At 36.5% G+C, this 17,120-nt stretch overlaps 1 protein-coding gene across 6 annotated transcripts in view; it reads left to right on the forward strand.

Annotated features, from left to right (window-relative positions):
• Positions 1-298: 298 nt before the first annotated feature.
• The window catches only part of ALG6 (ALG6 alpha-1,3-glucosyltransferase), a 55,992-nt gene continuing 39,170 nt past the window's right edge, over positions 299-17,120 (forward strand). For 3 of the 6 annotated variants that reach the window (XM_027113967.1, XM_027113971.1, XM_027113972.1), the window contains exons 1-4: positions 299-399; positions 439-604; positions 5,601-5,636; positions 16,695-16,779. In XM_027113967.1, coding sequence (XP_026969768.1) covers positions 523-604; positions 5,601-5,636; positions 16,695-16,779 — 203 coding nt within the window. In that variant the 5' untranslated portion in view covers positions 299-399; positions 439-522. Of the gene's footprint in view, positions 400-438; positions 605-5,600; positions 5,637-12,673; positions 12,719-13,544; positions 13,663-16,694; positions 16,780-17,120 lie in introns of those variants that run through there. The other 3 variants (XM_027113969.1, XM_027113968.1, XM_027113970.1) reach the window with 3 other exon arrangements.

Below are 17,120 nucleotides of genomic sequence, written 5' to 3' on the forward strand. Positions count from 1 at the left end.
GTTTAGAACTGACCTACTATCTACATATCTGTGTTGTTTTTCTTCACTCAGAAATATTTCCTTGTGAGAGCAGATCCTTACTATATCTTTAGATATATTGAGTCACATTTAATAGGGAGAGCTACATTTTGAGGTACATTTCCCAACTAGAGGACTAGGGGATAAGGAACTTAAAATTATCCCCTTTCCTCGATTCCCCACCTCCGCTTCCCCCACTTCTCCATCTTTCTACTTGGTTTAATGGGTTTGTTGTTGTAGGTACTATGCTCAGCTAACTCTTGGTATCTTTTTTCTTTTTTTCTTCATAGACATAAAAATCAGTATTTGACTGGAAACAAAGCATCACTTAAAATCCTCTCAAATTCCTGATTCCAAAGAATTGATAACATTTCTCTGATCAAGAAAAGAAGTGATTAAAAAAAAAAAAAAAAAAAAAAAAAGAAAAGAAGTGATTGACTGCGTGTTAAAAGTATTCCAGCATTGGTCCTGTTATTTTTCCTCTCCCTAAATTTGAGAAGAAATATGGAGAAATGCTACTTGATGACAGCTGTTGTCTTACTAGGACTAACAGTACGGTGGACAGTTTCTCTTAATTCTTACTCAGGTAATGCATTTTTTGTTTAAGATAGGTAAATAATTTTCTGAATCATTTTTCTTGTTTGTTTTTTGAGGTTTTTAGTTTTTGGTAATAGTTTATAGTCTTCTGACCGGGACAGAGAAGAATTTTAGGTTTTATTGGTGTAGTCAAGAAAATACACTTAAGCATCTAATTCTAATAAATAGAATTTGTATAAGAGCTAAATAGAAGCATGGGCTTTGTGATAATGATAAAACAAAGATGTGTTTTAACTGGGAAGGTGACAGGTTGAGAAACAATTATCTATTAGGCATTGAAGAGAGAAATGAGCTAGTACTTCAAAGGGGGAGCAGAATCAAAAGAGGCTTTTTTGTTTGTTTAGGGTAGAGAAGGCATGTTACTACATTGAAAGGGAGAGATCAGTGGAGAATAAGATTGGGGACGATGTGAGAGAAAAGGAGGAGGAATTGATGGAGTGTGGTCCTGGAGGCTGGGGATGTGATTAAATTTAACCTTGTGAGTATTTATTTAATACTTCTCATGTTCCAGGCATTATGCTACGTGCTAGAAATTCCAGGTGAATACTTAAATATTTAACGGCTCCAGTACTTAAAGAGTCCACATTTTAGTAGATAAGTAGTCACAATACAATGTGATAATTCTAATGTTGAAGTATGTGTGAGGTTCAAAGGTAACATAGAGAAATGAGTGATCAGGATGCACTGGAGAAAACTTTTCAGAGAAGATGATTTTTGAGTTCAAGGTTTGAAGGATGAGTTGGAATTTGCTAGGCAAATGAAATGGGGAAGATATTCTAGACAGCAGAACATGTGCAAAGACATGGTAGATGGCATGAGAGCATGGTTAGAAGTGTTTGGTATTGGATAGCATAAAAAGAAGGAATGAAAAGGATGGGGAGGGATGGCTAGAGGTTTGGCTATACAGTTAGCTCGGGAAATTATTTGTGTCTTAGAAAAATAACTTTCATTGTAAAAAAAAATGATTGTAGCAAGAAGGTTGGGTGTAAAGAGACAAATGAGACAATCTTAATAATAGAAGTAAGAGCTACTCTTTTTTAAGTATTTACCAAATGCTAGACACTGAGCATTTTCCTTAATACCACACCGCTGAAGATAGGTATTATCTCTAATTTACAAGTGGAAAATGAGACAACCAATAAATGACAACTGGGACTCAAATATAGTTATATTTTATTCCAGAGTCAGTGCTTTAACTCTGCTCTCTGGCCTCTGAGAAAGAAGTCTTGAACTAAGGCAGTTAGTTGAAAGATGGAGAAATGAATTTAAGGAATATTGAGGAAGTAAAATCACTTGAATGCAGCCATAGACTTGGGTTCAAATCTTAGTCCTTTCACCTGTTGGCTGCCTGATCTTGGAGAAGGTTCTTAATCTTCATGAACCTTGTGTACCTCTTCTACAAAGTATGAATATTAATATGTACTTTAACAGAGTTGTTGTGAGGATTGAGGTAATATGTATGGATTGTGCTTTATTTTTAGTAATGTAGGAATATAATCAGCACATTAGTGGTTCATAACTGTTTTCTCATTTGATCCTGACATCAGATCATTTAACTCCAGAGTATTTACCGAGTGTCTGCTGTGCAGCAAAAATAGGTCTTGCTGGTGATCATATCTTTAGGTCTGGTCTTTAGGGTGACCAAGAATAATACATGGTATGTACCTGTGATATTGTGATTCATAATAAGACATATATATTTGGTCTTCATCTGTGGTTTTGGCACAGAGCTCCTAAAACTGCTGGAATTTTCTAAGTGAGATGATAAAGTTGTTTTTTGTTATGTTAATGAGGTGGCTTTGGGTGGAGGCTGGTTGCTAGGCAAACCAACCTTATGCTTAGAGGGTGGGAACTTTCAATCCCACCCCCTGATTTCTGGGGAGGGGAGGGGAAGGGTTAGAGATTGAATCATTGCCTATGGCCAGTGATTTAATTAGTTATGCTTATGTAATGAAGCCTCTATTAAAACCCAGAAGGACTGAATTTGGAGAGCTTCTGGGTTGGTGAACACGTGGAGATGTGGGTAGAGTGGCATGCCTGGAGAGGGCATGGAAGCTCTGCTCTCCTTTCCCCACATCTTGCTCTATGCATCTCTTCCATCTGGCTGTTCCCAACTTACATCCTTTTATAATAAACCAGTAATCTAGTTAAGAAAAATGTTTCTCTGAGTTCTGTGAGCCACTCTAGCAAATTGATCGAACCTAAAGAGGAGATTGTGGGTACCTCTGATCTATAGCCTGTCAGTCAGAAGTACGTGTGATAACCTGGATTTGCCATTGACACCCTGAGTTGGAGGGGGCAACCTGCAACCTGTAGGCAGTGGGTCTTGACAGTGGTGTCTGAAGTGGGTGTGGGGTGTGGGATGCAGTCTTGTAGGACTGAACCCATAACTTATAGGATCTAATGCTATCTCCAGGTAGATAGTGTCAGAATTTAGTTGAGATATAGGATACCCAGGTGGTGTCCAGAGAATTGCTTGCTGGATGTGTGTGGGAACCCCCCCCCCCCCCCCGCCGAAATGTTGTAATTGGGTCTTAGAATCACACTTTTACTTCCCTAGAGAAGTTCACAGTCTAGTGGGTAGGGCAGACATGTAGGTATATATTACATTAAAATATAGTGTGGTATAAACAAAGTAGACTGGGAGCACAAGGGACTTCTAATTCAGATGAGAAAGGCTTAGAATGCAGTAAGTTCCCTACACACGAACCTTCAAATTGTGAACTTTCAAAGACGCGGACGTGTGTTCGCCTGTCCAATCATGTAAATTAGTTCACGTGACTGGCGTACCTTATCACGTGTGTGCATCCTCTACAAGTGGTTGTGCTTTTGTGTACTTTACTGTACAGTACTGTATAGAGTACAGTAGTACAGTATCTTTATTTCAAGCCCAGGAAGTCCAGAAGCAAGTGTAAAAGCAGCAGTGACATAGCTGGTACTGCTAAGAAGTGCCAGGAATTGGAGGCCCAGAGAAAGGACGGAGAGAGACAAGAGAAAGAAGAAGTAACTGAAGAACCGAAGAGATTCACGACGCAGGAAGTGGCAAGGGGATTTTCTTTATTTGAGGAGGCAGTTAGTTTTGAGGCACAGGACCTGAACGTAGAATGGTACACGAAGGTTGCAACAGCCATTCAGAATGCAATTCAGTGCTACCGTGTCATCTATGACGAGAAAAAAAGAGCTACTGCCCAGACATCACTGGATTGTTTCTTCAAGAGGGTAGGTAGAATTGAATCCAGCAAGGAACCAGAACCTGTGCCGTCAACGTAAGGGCTGAGTGAAATTGCAGCTTGCCTTCTGTCTCCTATCACTGACGATCCTTCAGCTCTACCATCTCCCACCTCCTCTCCGTCCTCCAGTCAGTGACTCTTCTTGCCTGTTCACTCGATGCCAGCCCCTGTATGCCGGCTGTTGTACTGTACTACTGTACTTTTCAAGGTACTGTACTGTAAGATTAAAAATGTTTTCTTTATTTTTTGTGTTCGTTTGCTTTTTATGTATTATTTGTGTGAAAAGTATTATACCTATTACAGTACAGTACTATATAGCCGATTGTGTTAATTGGGTACCTAGGCTAACTTTGTTGGACTTAACGAACGTGCTCTCGGAATGGAACTCATTAGTGTGTAGGGGATTTGCTGTATAACATTAAAGTTTGTTCTAAAAAGGAGGGAAGAATTTTACTAGGCAGAAAAGGAGGTGAGGAGAGTACTCCAGTAAGAGGAAATAGCATGACCAAGGGATGAGAGTTCTTTGAGGTTTGGTGAGGATGTAGGTGTGACTGGAATACAGGGTGCATGATAAGTGGAACAGTAAGAGATGGGGTGGCAGAAATAAAGTTGAGGCAGACTGTGAGCTGAAGTAACGTGTGAGGGATTTATCTTTTGGGCAGTAGAGGTTTTTAAGCCGGGAACTCACATAATCAGATTTGTTTTTTAAGAAGACAGCTTTAGAGGCAGCATGGTGTTTGGAGTAGAACGTGTAGAGACTGATGGTAGCATCTATGTGCAGTGGCCTCATGTATGTTTATAATGCTTATTTGAAGTTGTTATGCATAGCTGGTTTCAGTGGTCTTGGAAAGGGATGATGAGGGCCTGGACTAAGTGACTAAATTTGAGAGCCATATTAGGTAAAAATCAGCAAAATTTAATGACTAATTGTATGCAAGGATAAATAAGAAGGAAGAGTTTGAGAATGAGTCTGGTTTCTAAGTTTAGAGATACTGAGACTGAAAACTGAGAGGTAGGGCAGATTCAGTGGGGGAAGGTAATGAATTCTCTTTTGGTTATGTTAAGATTTGGGTGCATTTTAGTCATATAAAAAAGCGGGAATTTTGGGAGATGCACTTTGGCTGGGGGCACAGGAACACATAAATCCATCTTCAGCTGGTCACAGAGAACACTTTGTTATTAGAGTTAGTTTCTAGCTTCATACTCCAAATGCAGCCTGGTGGTGACCTTGGCAGGGCCAATAGCAGGACTTCTTTTTCTTGGCTAGAATCAAAGTAGACAGATCGTATTTTGTCCAATTTCTCTTTAAGCTCATGCCTAACCTCAGAGCTAGAACAAAGCAAGTGCAAGAGATGAACCAGAAATCATTTGTGCCAATTCCTAGAGTCAATTTTATGTAGATGGTCCATTCTGAGCCTTTCTAGTATTGAGGCACTTCCCAAGTGGGAGGGTTCCTATTACTCCACATTCTTCACAGCATTTGGTAGTGTTAAACTTCTGAATTTTTGCCAGGCTGGAGTGTGTGAAATGATATTTTATTGTGATTTTAATTTTAATTTCCTTCATTGCTGAATTCATTTATTTATTTTGAATTTCATTTCTAAAAGATTGAGCATACTTTTGTGTTTATTAGTCATTTGTATTTCCTTCTCTGTGATATTTGCTTATGTCATTTGTACATTTATATTAGTTTTTTTCTTATGTATTCTATATTTTGTCTTTTGTTTTTTTCCTATGTGTTCTGTATTCTGGAAGCTAACCTTTGTACAAGTTGCAGATATCTTCTCCCAGGTAATGGCTTATCTTTTCACACTTTACAGTGTCTTTTGGTGAACAAGAATTTTTGACTTTAAAATAATGAAATTTACCAATCTTTTTCCTTTACGATTTGTGCTTTTGTATCTTTAAGAAATCCTTCCCTACTTCTGGGTCACAAAGATATTTTTCTAAAATTTTCTTCTAAAAATTGTAAGATTTGGAAATTCCCTGGTGGTCCAGTGGTTAGGACTCTGCGTTTTCAATGCTGAGGGCGTGGGTTCAATCCCTGGTCAGGGAACTAAGATCCTGCAAGCCGTGTTAAGTGGCCCACAAAAAAAAAAAAAAAAAAAAAAGTAAGATTTGTCCTTCCTGTTTAAGTCTTTATCTCCTTAGAACTGAACTTTATGTATAACATGTGAGTTAGGGAGCCATTAAAAATTTTTTTTTTCACATGGATAAAAACAGTTGTTTCAGCTCGTTTATTGAATAGTCCATCCTTTCCCATAAATCTGCACTACCAGCTCTTTCTATATCAGGTTTTCATACACACAAGGGTCTGTTTCTGGCTCTCCATTCTGATCCATTGTTTCATCACGGCCATGTCTTATTACTATAATTTTACCTTGTCTTGATATGTTGTGAGGCAAGTTCTCCCACCTGATAGTTCCACTTCACTGGTGTCTGAGCTATTCTGGGCTTTTCTCTTTCATATTGTAGTAGGAAGAATTTCTTAAATGGTCCCCCAAAGATGTTCTGCCTTAATCCCCAGAACCTGTGAAAATGATGAGATCTATTTGGGAGTGATTATGTTATGTCATATGACATAATTGACTTTAAGATAGATTGCATTGGATTATCCAGGTTTGCCCACTGTAATCACATGAGACCTTCAAAGCAGAGAACTTGCTCCAGTTGACAGTAGAAGAGAACCCTGGAGAGATTCAGATCATAAGGACTCAGCACTTTTTCTGGTTTGACAATGGAGGGGGCCATGTGATAAGGAATAGGAGTGACCTCTAGTTGCAGAGAGTAGCCCCCAGCAAGATACAGCGACCTCAGACCTGCAGCCAATCGCCTGAATGAACTTGGAACTGAATTCTTTCCCCAGGCCTCCAGGTAAGCTTCTAGACTGGCTGACACCTTATTTTGGCCTTGTGAGCCCTGAACAGCGAACCAAGTTATGCCCACCCAGACTTCTGACCTGTAGAACTATTAGTTTACAAAAGAATATTGTTTTAAGCTGCTAATTTTGTAATAATTGTTATGCAGCAATAGAAAGCTAGTACACACGTGTCCTTTTTTTGGGCTGATGGGATCTTAGTTCCCTGACCAGGGATTGAATGGCAGTGAAAGCGCCGAGTCACAACCACTGGACCATCAGGGAATTCCCCATATATGTCTTTTTTAAAAATCAGATTGTTAAAGTCCTATGAAAAACCCTGTTGGGATTTTGACTGGAATTATATTCTATACTATTGATTAATTTGGGTGGAATTGACAATCATTACCATAGTAGGTAGGGCTTCTGATTCATTAAGATGGTATGCTTCTCCATTTATTTGTCTTCTTTAATGTCTTTCAACAAAATTTTATATTTTCTACATGAAAGTCTTATACATCCTTTCTTAGATGTATTCCTAGGTGTCTTAAATATCTTTTCTTCCTCACCATTGAAGATGGTATCTTTTAAAAAATTGCTTTTCTAAATGCTTTTTCCAGGGGTATAAAAATGTGGTTTATTTTTTAATATTTGGTAACTTTCCTAAACTTGTAATTCTAATAATTTCTCTGAAGTATTTTTTGGATCTTCTGTGTAAAATAAAGTGATCTATGAATAATGACAGTATTATTTCTTCTTTTCTACTTCCTACCCTTTTTATTTCCTTTTTCTTGTCTTCTTAATTCTAGGACCTTATTACAGTGTTGAATAGAAGTAGTGATTCTGGCTTCTTTCTCTTGTTCCTAATTTTAATAGATGCTTTTAATATACCATTGAGTATGTTTTTGTTCTTTCTAGCATTGCACCAACCTTGCATTCCTAGAATAACTCTATTTGTGTTATATTATCTTTTTTTAAAGTATATTGATAGATTTGGCTTATTAATTTTTTATGATTTTAGCATCCATGCTTACAAATAAAATTGGCCTGCAATTTTACTTCCTTAAAATGCCTTTGTCAGATTTGTTATCAAGGGTGTGCTAGCCACATAAAATGAATTAGGGAGTATACCCTCTTTCCTAAAATCTGGAATAGTACTCAAGACTGGAATTGTTTTTGGTTTAAAATATATATTCTCCAGTTTAATAGTCTGCATATATCCATTTACTTAATATCAGTTGTTTTGATTCAAATTTTTTATATTCTTACTGATTTTTGCCCATTTGATCTACCAGTTATTGAGAGAGCTGCAGTTTCTTTTTGTAGTTCTGTCAATTTTTGTTGGAATATTTTGAATCTATATTATTAGGTGATTTAGAATATTTTTCCTTGTGACTTGAATTTCATGACATCATTGTCATGTCCCTGTTTATTTACAGTAATGCTTTTGTCTTAAAGTCTATTTCCTGTAAAATTAATATAGCTTTACTAGTTTTCTTTAGGTTAATTTTTGCTTGGTATATCTGTTCTCTTACCCTCTACCTCTGAATCCCTGTGATTTAAATATGTCTAACCAATTCCCCTCCCTAATTCCATTTTCTCTCCCCTACTGATTTGGAAGCTATACTTTATTTTGTTCTTTCAGGGCTTACTCTGGAGATTTTCACATACATATTTAACTTAACAAAACCTAAAATTCGTATTTATATCCTCTTTTTGAACAACACTAGGACCTTAGAATGTTTTAACTCTAGTTACAGATCTTCACCTTCTGCCTCAAATTAAAATGGTATTATTGCCTAGGATTTCAGTTCTTTCATGATTTTAGATGTTAGTCACTGTTATTTTATACAATTTATAGTTACCCAGTTTTACCCTCATTTTCTTTTTACCCTTCTTACATAGTACATCTTCCTTTGAGATCATTTTCTTTCTTCCTGGGAGGTATTTTTTGGGAGGTATTTTTTTTTTTAGTGAGAGTCTGTTGCTGGCAAACTCCATTTTTGTCTGAAAATACCTTTATTTTGCTCTTTGTTAAGTTTTTCTGGGTATGGAATTCTGTATTGACAGTTATTTTCTGTTAATACTTTGAAAATCTTCTCTCATTGTTTTTTAGTTTCTGTTGCTTATGTTCAGACATCAGCTGTCATTTTAATTGTTATTCCTTAGTAGGTGATTTGTCTTTTCTCTCTTGCTGCAATTTCACTATGGTATATCTACATGTGAATATTAAAAATTTTATCTTAGGATTTTTTGGGATTTCTGGCTCTAAGGAATGGTACCTTGTGTCTGTTTAGAAACTGCTCAGCCAACCGTCTCTTTTCATACTTTTTCTTCCTTGTAGAACTCTGGTTAGATATATGTTATATCTTTGTTCTTTTAACCATTCAGCAGGTGTGTGTAGGACACTCACTTTATGCCAAGGGTAGGTGATATAGCAGAGAATAAAATAGACAACAGTTTCTTCACCTCATTGACTTCATAATTTTGTTATCTCTTCAGATATTGCATCTCTCTCATTTCTATTCTCCTTGTTCAAACTATGTTGGGTCTTTTCATTCTCTCTATACCTCATAATTGCTTGTCTTTCCCTTCTCATAGTTTCTTCATACTGCTTTCTGTATAATCATCAGATCTGTCTTCCTGTTCATTACTTTTCTCTTTAGCTGTGTTTAATCTGTTTTTTTTTAACCTGTCTATTGAGTTTTCAAATTTCAACTATTACATTTTTAATTTCCAGAACTTCTACCTGTTTCCTTTTCAGATCTTTTTGATCATTTCTGAAGATCTCTTGTTCTTCAACATACTCTTAATGTCTTCTCTTATATCTTTAAACATACTAAACATGCTTATTTTATATTACCTATCAGAAAATTTTAATACCTGCAGTCTGATTTCATAGTTTGTTGTTGACTCTTGCTTATGTTATTTTGTTTCTTCATGAGTTTAGTGATTTTTTAAAATTGTGAGCTCATGTTACTTAGAACTTTTATCTGTGAGAATTCTTTGAGGCCTCAGTTTACTGTGTATTTCTCCACAGAGGGTTTGGGTTGCCTCCTCCCAGGCACCTGGGGCACTTTTAACAAAAGTCAAAGTGAATTCTCATCTTAAGATTCCTTTGGCAAATACTTGATGTAAATTCAGGCCCCAAACTGGGTGAGTGCAGGCTTGTGGTTAGGAATTTTTGGGAGACTTCTTTTTTCCTGTAATACCAAGAGCCAAGGCAGAGATAAATACTATCTTCACCATCTCCTCAGAGGCTTTGTATTTTTAATCCTAGTAGAGATTTTTCTGACATTGAATTCCTACTTGTTCAAGTACTCAGGGCTTTGCCTCCTTACTTATGGCATAGAGCTTTTCAGTACCTAGGGTATAGGCCACCAAAGATCATTGGATTCCCTCAGGACAAATGCTTACTCTTCTGGGTCTACGCTTTTTTTGTTGTTTCTGGCCTCTAAGGAATTCTCTTATTTTGCTGCTGATTCAGCCATATATTAAAATTGTACATGTATAATATATAAAATAAATAATTAAAAAATACATACTTTTCCTGTATTGGAGGTGTTTTTCTGACCTTCTGAGTCTGCCATGTTGCTGGAAACTAGTTTCATCTGTATTTTTTAAAGCTCCACAGGTTATTCTGATTTTTACAAAAGGTTGATAGAGATGATGGTTGAAGCCACAGAGTTGGGAGCATCTGTAGTACAGAAGAAAACGGGTTTAACCACTGATCATCTTCACAGAGAAGGGGTAATGATTAAAGGAGACTGAGAAGGAATCATATAACAGTAGAGCCCAGAGAAGTTATTATCCTGGAAGCTGGGGAATTAGAGAATTTTAAGAAATAAGGACTGGCCAGCAGTGTCAAGTTCTAGACATGTCAAGTAGAATGAAAATTTAAAATAGACAAAGGATCACTAGGATGCCATTGTGAGCTTCCTAACTACCAGACCATAATGGACTAAATGGGAGTTAATAAGTGGACATAGCAACTTTTAGGAAGTTTGTTAGTGAATGGAAGGAGGGAGTTAATTGGTAGCTGGAATGGGATAAAGGAGTGCTGAGGAAAAGCCCAGTTAAAAGTTGTCATATGAAATATGTAATTTGTGTTACCTTTGCTTTCAATCCATAACTGGTCCTTTGGATAGTCATTCCCTTTTCTTACTTCAGGCTGTATTACTCCTGATCATTATTTAGTTTGCAATCCTCTATGTCTTCTAATTTTCCTTTAGTCTTCTAATTTTGACAGATATATTATTTTCTTTGCACTCTTTATCTCAAGAGAAAGTTAAATTAATATCAGGGTATAGAGTTAAATAATTAAAAAAAAATCACACCATTTCAGTATTACTAGTATACATAATCAAATGCTTAATGGGAATCAAGTAGAGGACAGCATGCGTATATAATACTTTTCTATCCCTGTGGCTTACATACATTACTTATTCTAACATTTCTCTCCTAAAGTCTGAGTTTACTCAGTTACTTCCCTCATCTGAAAACAGGACTCCTGTTACTTATTTTATTTATTTAATTAATTAATTTATTTATTTATTTTTGGCTGTGTTGGGTCTTCGTTGCTGCTGCGGGCTTTCTCTAGTTGCTGCGAGCGGGGTCTACTCTTCGTTGTGGTGCGCGGGCTTCTCCTTGCGGTGGCTTCTCTTGTTGCAGAGCGTGGGCTCTAGGTGCACGGGCTTCAGTAGTTGTGACATGCAGGCTCAGTAGTTGTGGCTCGTGGACTCTAGAGCGCAGGCTCAGTAGTTGTGGCACACGGGCTTAGTTGCTCTGTGGCATGTGAGGTCTTCCCGGAGCAGGGCTCAAACCTGTGTTCCCTGCATTGGCAGGCGGATTCTTAACCACTGCGCCACCAGGAAAGTCCTGTTACTTATTTTAGACCTTACTCTTAACAGTATAGAGTTTACTTAAAAAACTAAAAATAGAGTTACTGTATGATCCAGCGATCCCACTCCTGGGCATATATCTGGCGAAAACTATAATTTGAAAAGATACATGCACCCCAGTGTTCATTGCAGTAGTATATACGATGGAAGGAACCTAAATGTCCATTGACAGATGAATGGTTAAAGAATATGTACAACAGACTATTACTCAGTCAAAAAAAGAATGAAATAATGCTGTTTGCAGCAATATGGATGGACCTAGAGATTATCGTACTAAGTGAAGTAAGCCTGACAGACAAATATCATGATATTGCTTGTGTATGGAATCTAAAAAAAATGATACAAATGAACTTCCTTATAAAACAGAAATAGACTCACAGACATAGAAAACAAATTTGTGGTTACCAAAGGGGAAAGGGAGAGGAGGGATAAATGAGGAGTTTGGGATTAACATACACACTACTATATATATATAAAATAGATAACCAACAAGGACCTACTGTATAGCACAGGGACCTATACTAAATATCTTGTAATAATCTATAAGGGAAAAGAATTTTTAAAAGCATAGATATATATGTATGTATAAGTGAATCACTTTGCTGTATACCTGAAACTAACACCTCATTGTAGGTCAACTATACTTCAAAAACAAAAAAGTTAAACCTTACTCTTAAATTGTCTTCTAAGAAAGTCAACAGAACAGGAGTATTTTTGGATCACTATGTAAGAGGAGTATTGTTATTGCATATTAAAATATTTGTAGCATCTTTTGTAGGTGGTTGTTGTATATTTTTGTCATTTTTCAGATAAGAAAAATAAAAATGCTAAATACTAAGAAAAATGGTGATTCTGTCAGAGTTCTCAACTCCATCATAAACAGTGTGACATTTAGTGTTCACGTGTGACGAACTTCTATATCAGAGGAGGCTGGGAAGATTACTGAATGAGTGTAACATCTGTGACTCCGTTGAGATTTTTTCCCCTCTATTAATTAAAATACTTATTTTGGTTATAATTTGCTTTTAACATGCTTATTTTAGTTTGCTTTCTGTTTTTCTTGTTTTAAGATTGTAATTAGGAAGCACTGGAGTGAGGAAGCTCAGGTGAGCTTTGTTAGTATTAGTCCGTTATTTCTTCTTTTGAAATGCACATACTGTATAGTTTCTCAGCTTACCCATTGTTATTTGTAATGTTTCTTCTCACTCACTAAGAATATATAAAAGGGGGATTATTATGGAAAATTTTAACCAAATTCTCTTCCCTTAGAATGTTTAAAGTTTCAATGTAAAGGCAATTAGTATGTATTGTTATCAAAGAAACTACTTGTTTTTTAAATTCTAACATAATTCTGAATAGTTCAGCAATTAATAAAATGAACATTTAAGTGGTGCTTAAGCCCATTTTCCTAAGAATGAGACAAAATTGAAGCTTTGTAAATGTACATTAATACGTTTTCTTTATGTAATTCTGAATCTCATGTAAATGAATTTGTAGAATTAATCACAGTAGAAGGAATCCATTTTGCCCTTCCCAAGTGAAGCTCCCATAGGTACAGTTGGGTTGGTCTTCTGGGTTGCTTTAAGGGCACTTTAGCAGTTTTAAAAACTTAAGTACTAATTTCATAGCCAGTGTCAGCTGCATTTACTGAAGTAGGTCAGACTCTGGATAGAAACTTGTTTCTCAACCCTGAAGAGAGTCATTATCCACTCTTCTCTTTGTTAGAGAATGGTAATAAATTCTTCCACACTGACCCCAAGTCTAGAGCAATTTCAGAAAATCTAGATAGTTGGATTTTTTCAGGTGTAGGAAACTACTTAAGATCCTCTATGACTTAAGTAGTTTCCTGTGCCCACTGTATAGGTATTATCCCAGTGGGCTAAAAACAAGCAAACAAAAGCAAAAGAAAAAAAATAAAAATCAATTCCTTTCTCCCTGTAGATAGCAGCTGTATCACCGAAAAGAGAAACTACCCCCACAGCACACACACATCTATGAAGTGCACGCGTAAAGATGCAGTTAATTCAGTGGGAAATTATTTTCCTTCTTTAAAAAAATTGTAAGTTAATCCCCCCCTCCTGTTCAGTTAACTGAACAAGTTTTAACTGAAAGTATGTACTATATGCCTAGCAATATGTTTCCTGTGAACTCTGGAAAAATCACATTCTATGTCCACTGGAATTAAAATTCTTATTTGGGTAGCTATTAGAAAATAGTATAATCATGTGACAAAATATATGATACTGAAAATATAAGTATTATGAGAAGTCAATAATTTTTTTTTCCTTTTTAAAATCTACTTGACTTAACTATTTTAATTTCTACATTTTTTCACATGCTGTTTATTAAACAGAAGGAGGAGATATAGCTCTGAGATACTGTGGTAATGGGTTTTCAATTCACTAAACAATTGATATATTTCAAGTTTGGTATTTATTTCTTGTTATGGCTATTGTCTTCTATTTCCTATTCAAATCATGGCTCTACTGTTTACTCTCTGACAAGGACACAGGTATTGAGATTTAACGCCGGTGGGTTTGAATGTTACTAGCTGTGTCTTATTGGCTGTGTGACACTGGGCAAGTTATTTTAAAATTTCAGGGTCTCAGTCTCCTCATCAGTAAAATGCTGGTAAAATCATAGGTTGCAGATCAAATGAGTTACATCTAAAGCTCTTGGCATTTTATTTTGCTCTTAAGTACTTAATAAAGTTTTCACTACTGCAGTTGCTAATAATTCTTTTTCCTTAATCACTCTGACAATCCCTAGCCTAATATGAAGAAAATAAGTATTTCAACACTTGCTTGTTAGACTTACTGTAATGAATAATAAAATAATATGTATAAATATGATGTCTGTAGTTTGCCCTTAATAAAAATTAGTTCTAAGAAGTCAATAATTAATGATCAGTATGTTTTTAATTTACAAGGGAAGGTTTTGTGGAGAATTTGGCAGTTGGGATGGTTCTTAAAGGTTGGATACAAGTTGATAAAAGAGGTGTCTGAATAGGGAGAGGAAGTAAGCAGCATGAGCAGAGGCTTGGAATTTCAAAATGCCAGATAGTAACTTAAAGATGTTTTGAGACAAGAACCAGTATATGGGCATTGTGTTAAAGTAGCCTTCGCATAATTAATTGGTCTGCCATCACAAACTGCTTAGTGTTGCACATTCAGTAAGTGGAAAATCAGGGACTCAAAAATTCAAATCTTTTTGAACTAAAAATCCTTGCTATATCATACTGATAATATTGACATCCTTCCTACATCATCATTCACTGAGAATCTGCTAGGTACAGTTACATCCTGAGAATGCAAAAATGAATAAGATATGGTACTTTCTAAGAGAGAGACAGCGGTAGGTTTGTGTGTGTGTATACATGTGCCTGTACTGTGGGTAATATTTTGCGGCAGTCACTCAATGTGTATGTGCTTTGGAGATGTTAATCTGCTTTTCCCATGATTATCTCATACTTGGGAGTATCTCCTTGGGTGGAGATGCTAGCATTTAAAGAATAGTGGAATAATACAGCTGTTAAATGCAAAAAATCTACTTAATGTAGTGTTCTAACGCTGGAGGACGTCTGGGTTAGAGTTCGGTGATTGATAACATATCATTCACCAATGTGGCACACCTTCCCAATGGATTAATGAATATATTTGACTATATGTGATTTTCACTTGCTCATTAAGAAACCTGTGTCTGTACTGTACCTATTTGGGCCTTCTCACAGTTTTGTAGTCAACTGCTAGCTAAATAGTGGATGTTTACTACTTACTAAATGGAATTACCTTTATATCATTTAAAATGATTTAAGGTTAACAACCTACCTTAACCAAGTTGTGAGGCAATACACAGTAGGAGCCCAGAACATGGATTATGGAGCCAGTCTGCCTGGGTTCCAGTCCAGACTCTGCTATTCATTACCTGGGTGACCATTGCCTCTGTTTTGCTAGCTGTAAAGTGGGGATGATAATAATAACTGCTCCATTGTTGTATTTGGTATGTAGTAGACACTGTCAATTGTTAGTTATTAAAGATTCATTATCCCTTATTTGTAATTTTGAAGTAAAAAAAAAACTATAAAGTGGCAGTTTTTGTTTGATTTTTGTTTTTGTTTTTTTTTTTTTTGCGGTACGCGGGCCTCTCACTGTTGTGGCCTCTCCCGTTGCGGAGCACAGATTCCGGACGCGCAGCCTCAGCGGCCATGGCTCACGGTCCCAGCCGCTCCACGGCACGTGGGATCTTCCCAGATCGGGGCACGAACCCGTGTCCCCTGCATCGGCAGGCGGACTCTCAGCCACTGTGCCACCAGGGAAGCCCGTGGCAGTTTTTATATAACTCATTTGACATCAAAGCCTGACCTAACCAATGTCTTTGCAATATATAGTCCGTTTTTGGTTCTGTACTTGACCTTAAGTTATTTATATTTAGCTTGTAAAAGTCCTTGGTAAAGTATAGACATTTGTTATTATTATTGTTTTATGATACTTATTGGACAGTATAGTTGACAGTCTTTCTCATGAAGTAAAAATAAACTTGGATATCTTATGATTAGTATTATCAACTAATTAATTAAAAACTAATTAAGGGACTTCCCTGGTGGTCCAGTGGTTAAGACTCTGCTTGCAATGCAGGGGGTGCAGGTCTGATCCCTGGTTGGGGAACTAAGATCCCACGTGCCACGCGGCATGGCCAAAAAAAAAAAAAAAACTGATGTTAATAACTAATTAATGTTAACAATCTTTATTGAATGTTTATGTGTGCCAGGTACTATACAGGTTATTTTATGTTCATTATTTTCTTTATTCCAACAGTCCTTTAGGTGACAGTATTGATTCTGTTTTTAATGTACTGAGGCTTAGGGAGGTTAAGTCATTTGCTCAGGGTTACACAGTCACTCAGTGTGCTAGCAGTGCTAGGATTCAGACCTCATCTCTCTGACTTTTTTAGGTAACTTCTGTGTTCTTTTCCTCCACCTATACTATCTCTATAATTTAGAAAAATTTCATAAGGATTTTATTTCATAAGGAAATAAAATCACTGATATACTAAAGTGTATTTTTATTTTGCTTTTTTTACCTTTCATCTTAGGTGCTGGAAAGCCCCCTATGTTTGGTGATTATGAAGCTCAGAGACACTGGCAGGAGATTACTATTAATTTACCCATCAAACAATGGTATGGATAATTTTAACTTGATTTTATTGTTTATCGGTCAGTTAATGTAGATTATTTGAAGATACTTAAAAGGAAAATATGCTATTTCTTCATCTTCAGAATCCTCATCTTCCTGTATACTGATGTCACATATATTACCCTGTGTATTGTCAGTTCATTTTGAAATTTCATCCTTCTGAAAGTTACCCATATATTTAGTTACCAGCTGGAATCTGGTGCTGAACTAGAACTTTGAGGATAGGACACTGTATGCCATGGAAGCTCCTCAGGACATAAACTGTGGAAGTTTATGGACTAAGAGTATTTCTTCTGGAGGTTTCGCAAAGCTTCCTCCTGTAAGG

Source organism: Aethalodelphis obliquidens, unplaced genomic scaffold (genome assembly GCF_003676395.1).
Source record: "Aethalodelphis obliquidens isolate GAN/ISIS:26980383/991018 unplaced genomic scaffold, ASM367639v1 scaffold13, whole genome shotgun sequence".
Taxonomy (NCBI): Eukaryota; Metazoa; Chordata; class Mammalia; order Artiodactyla; family Delphinidae; genus Aethalodelphis; species Aethalodelphis obliquidens.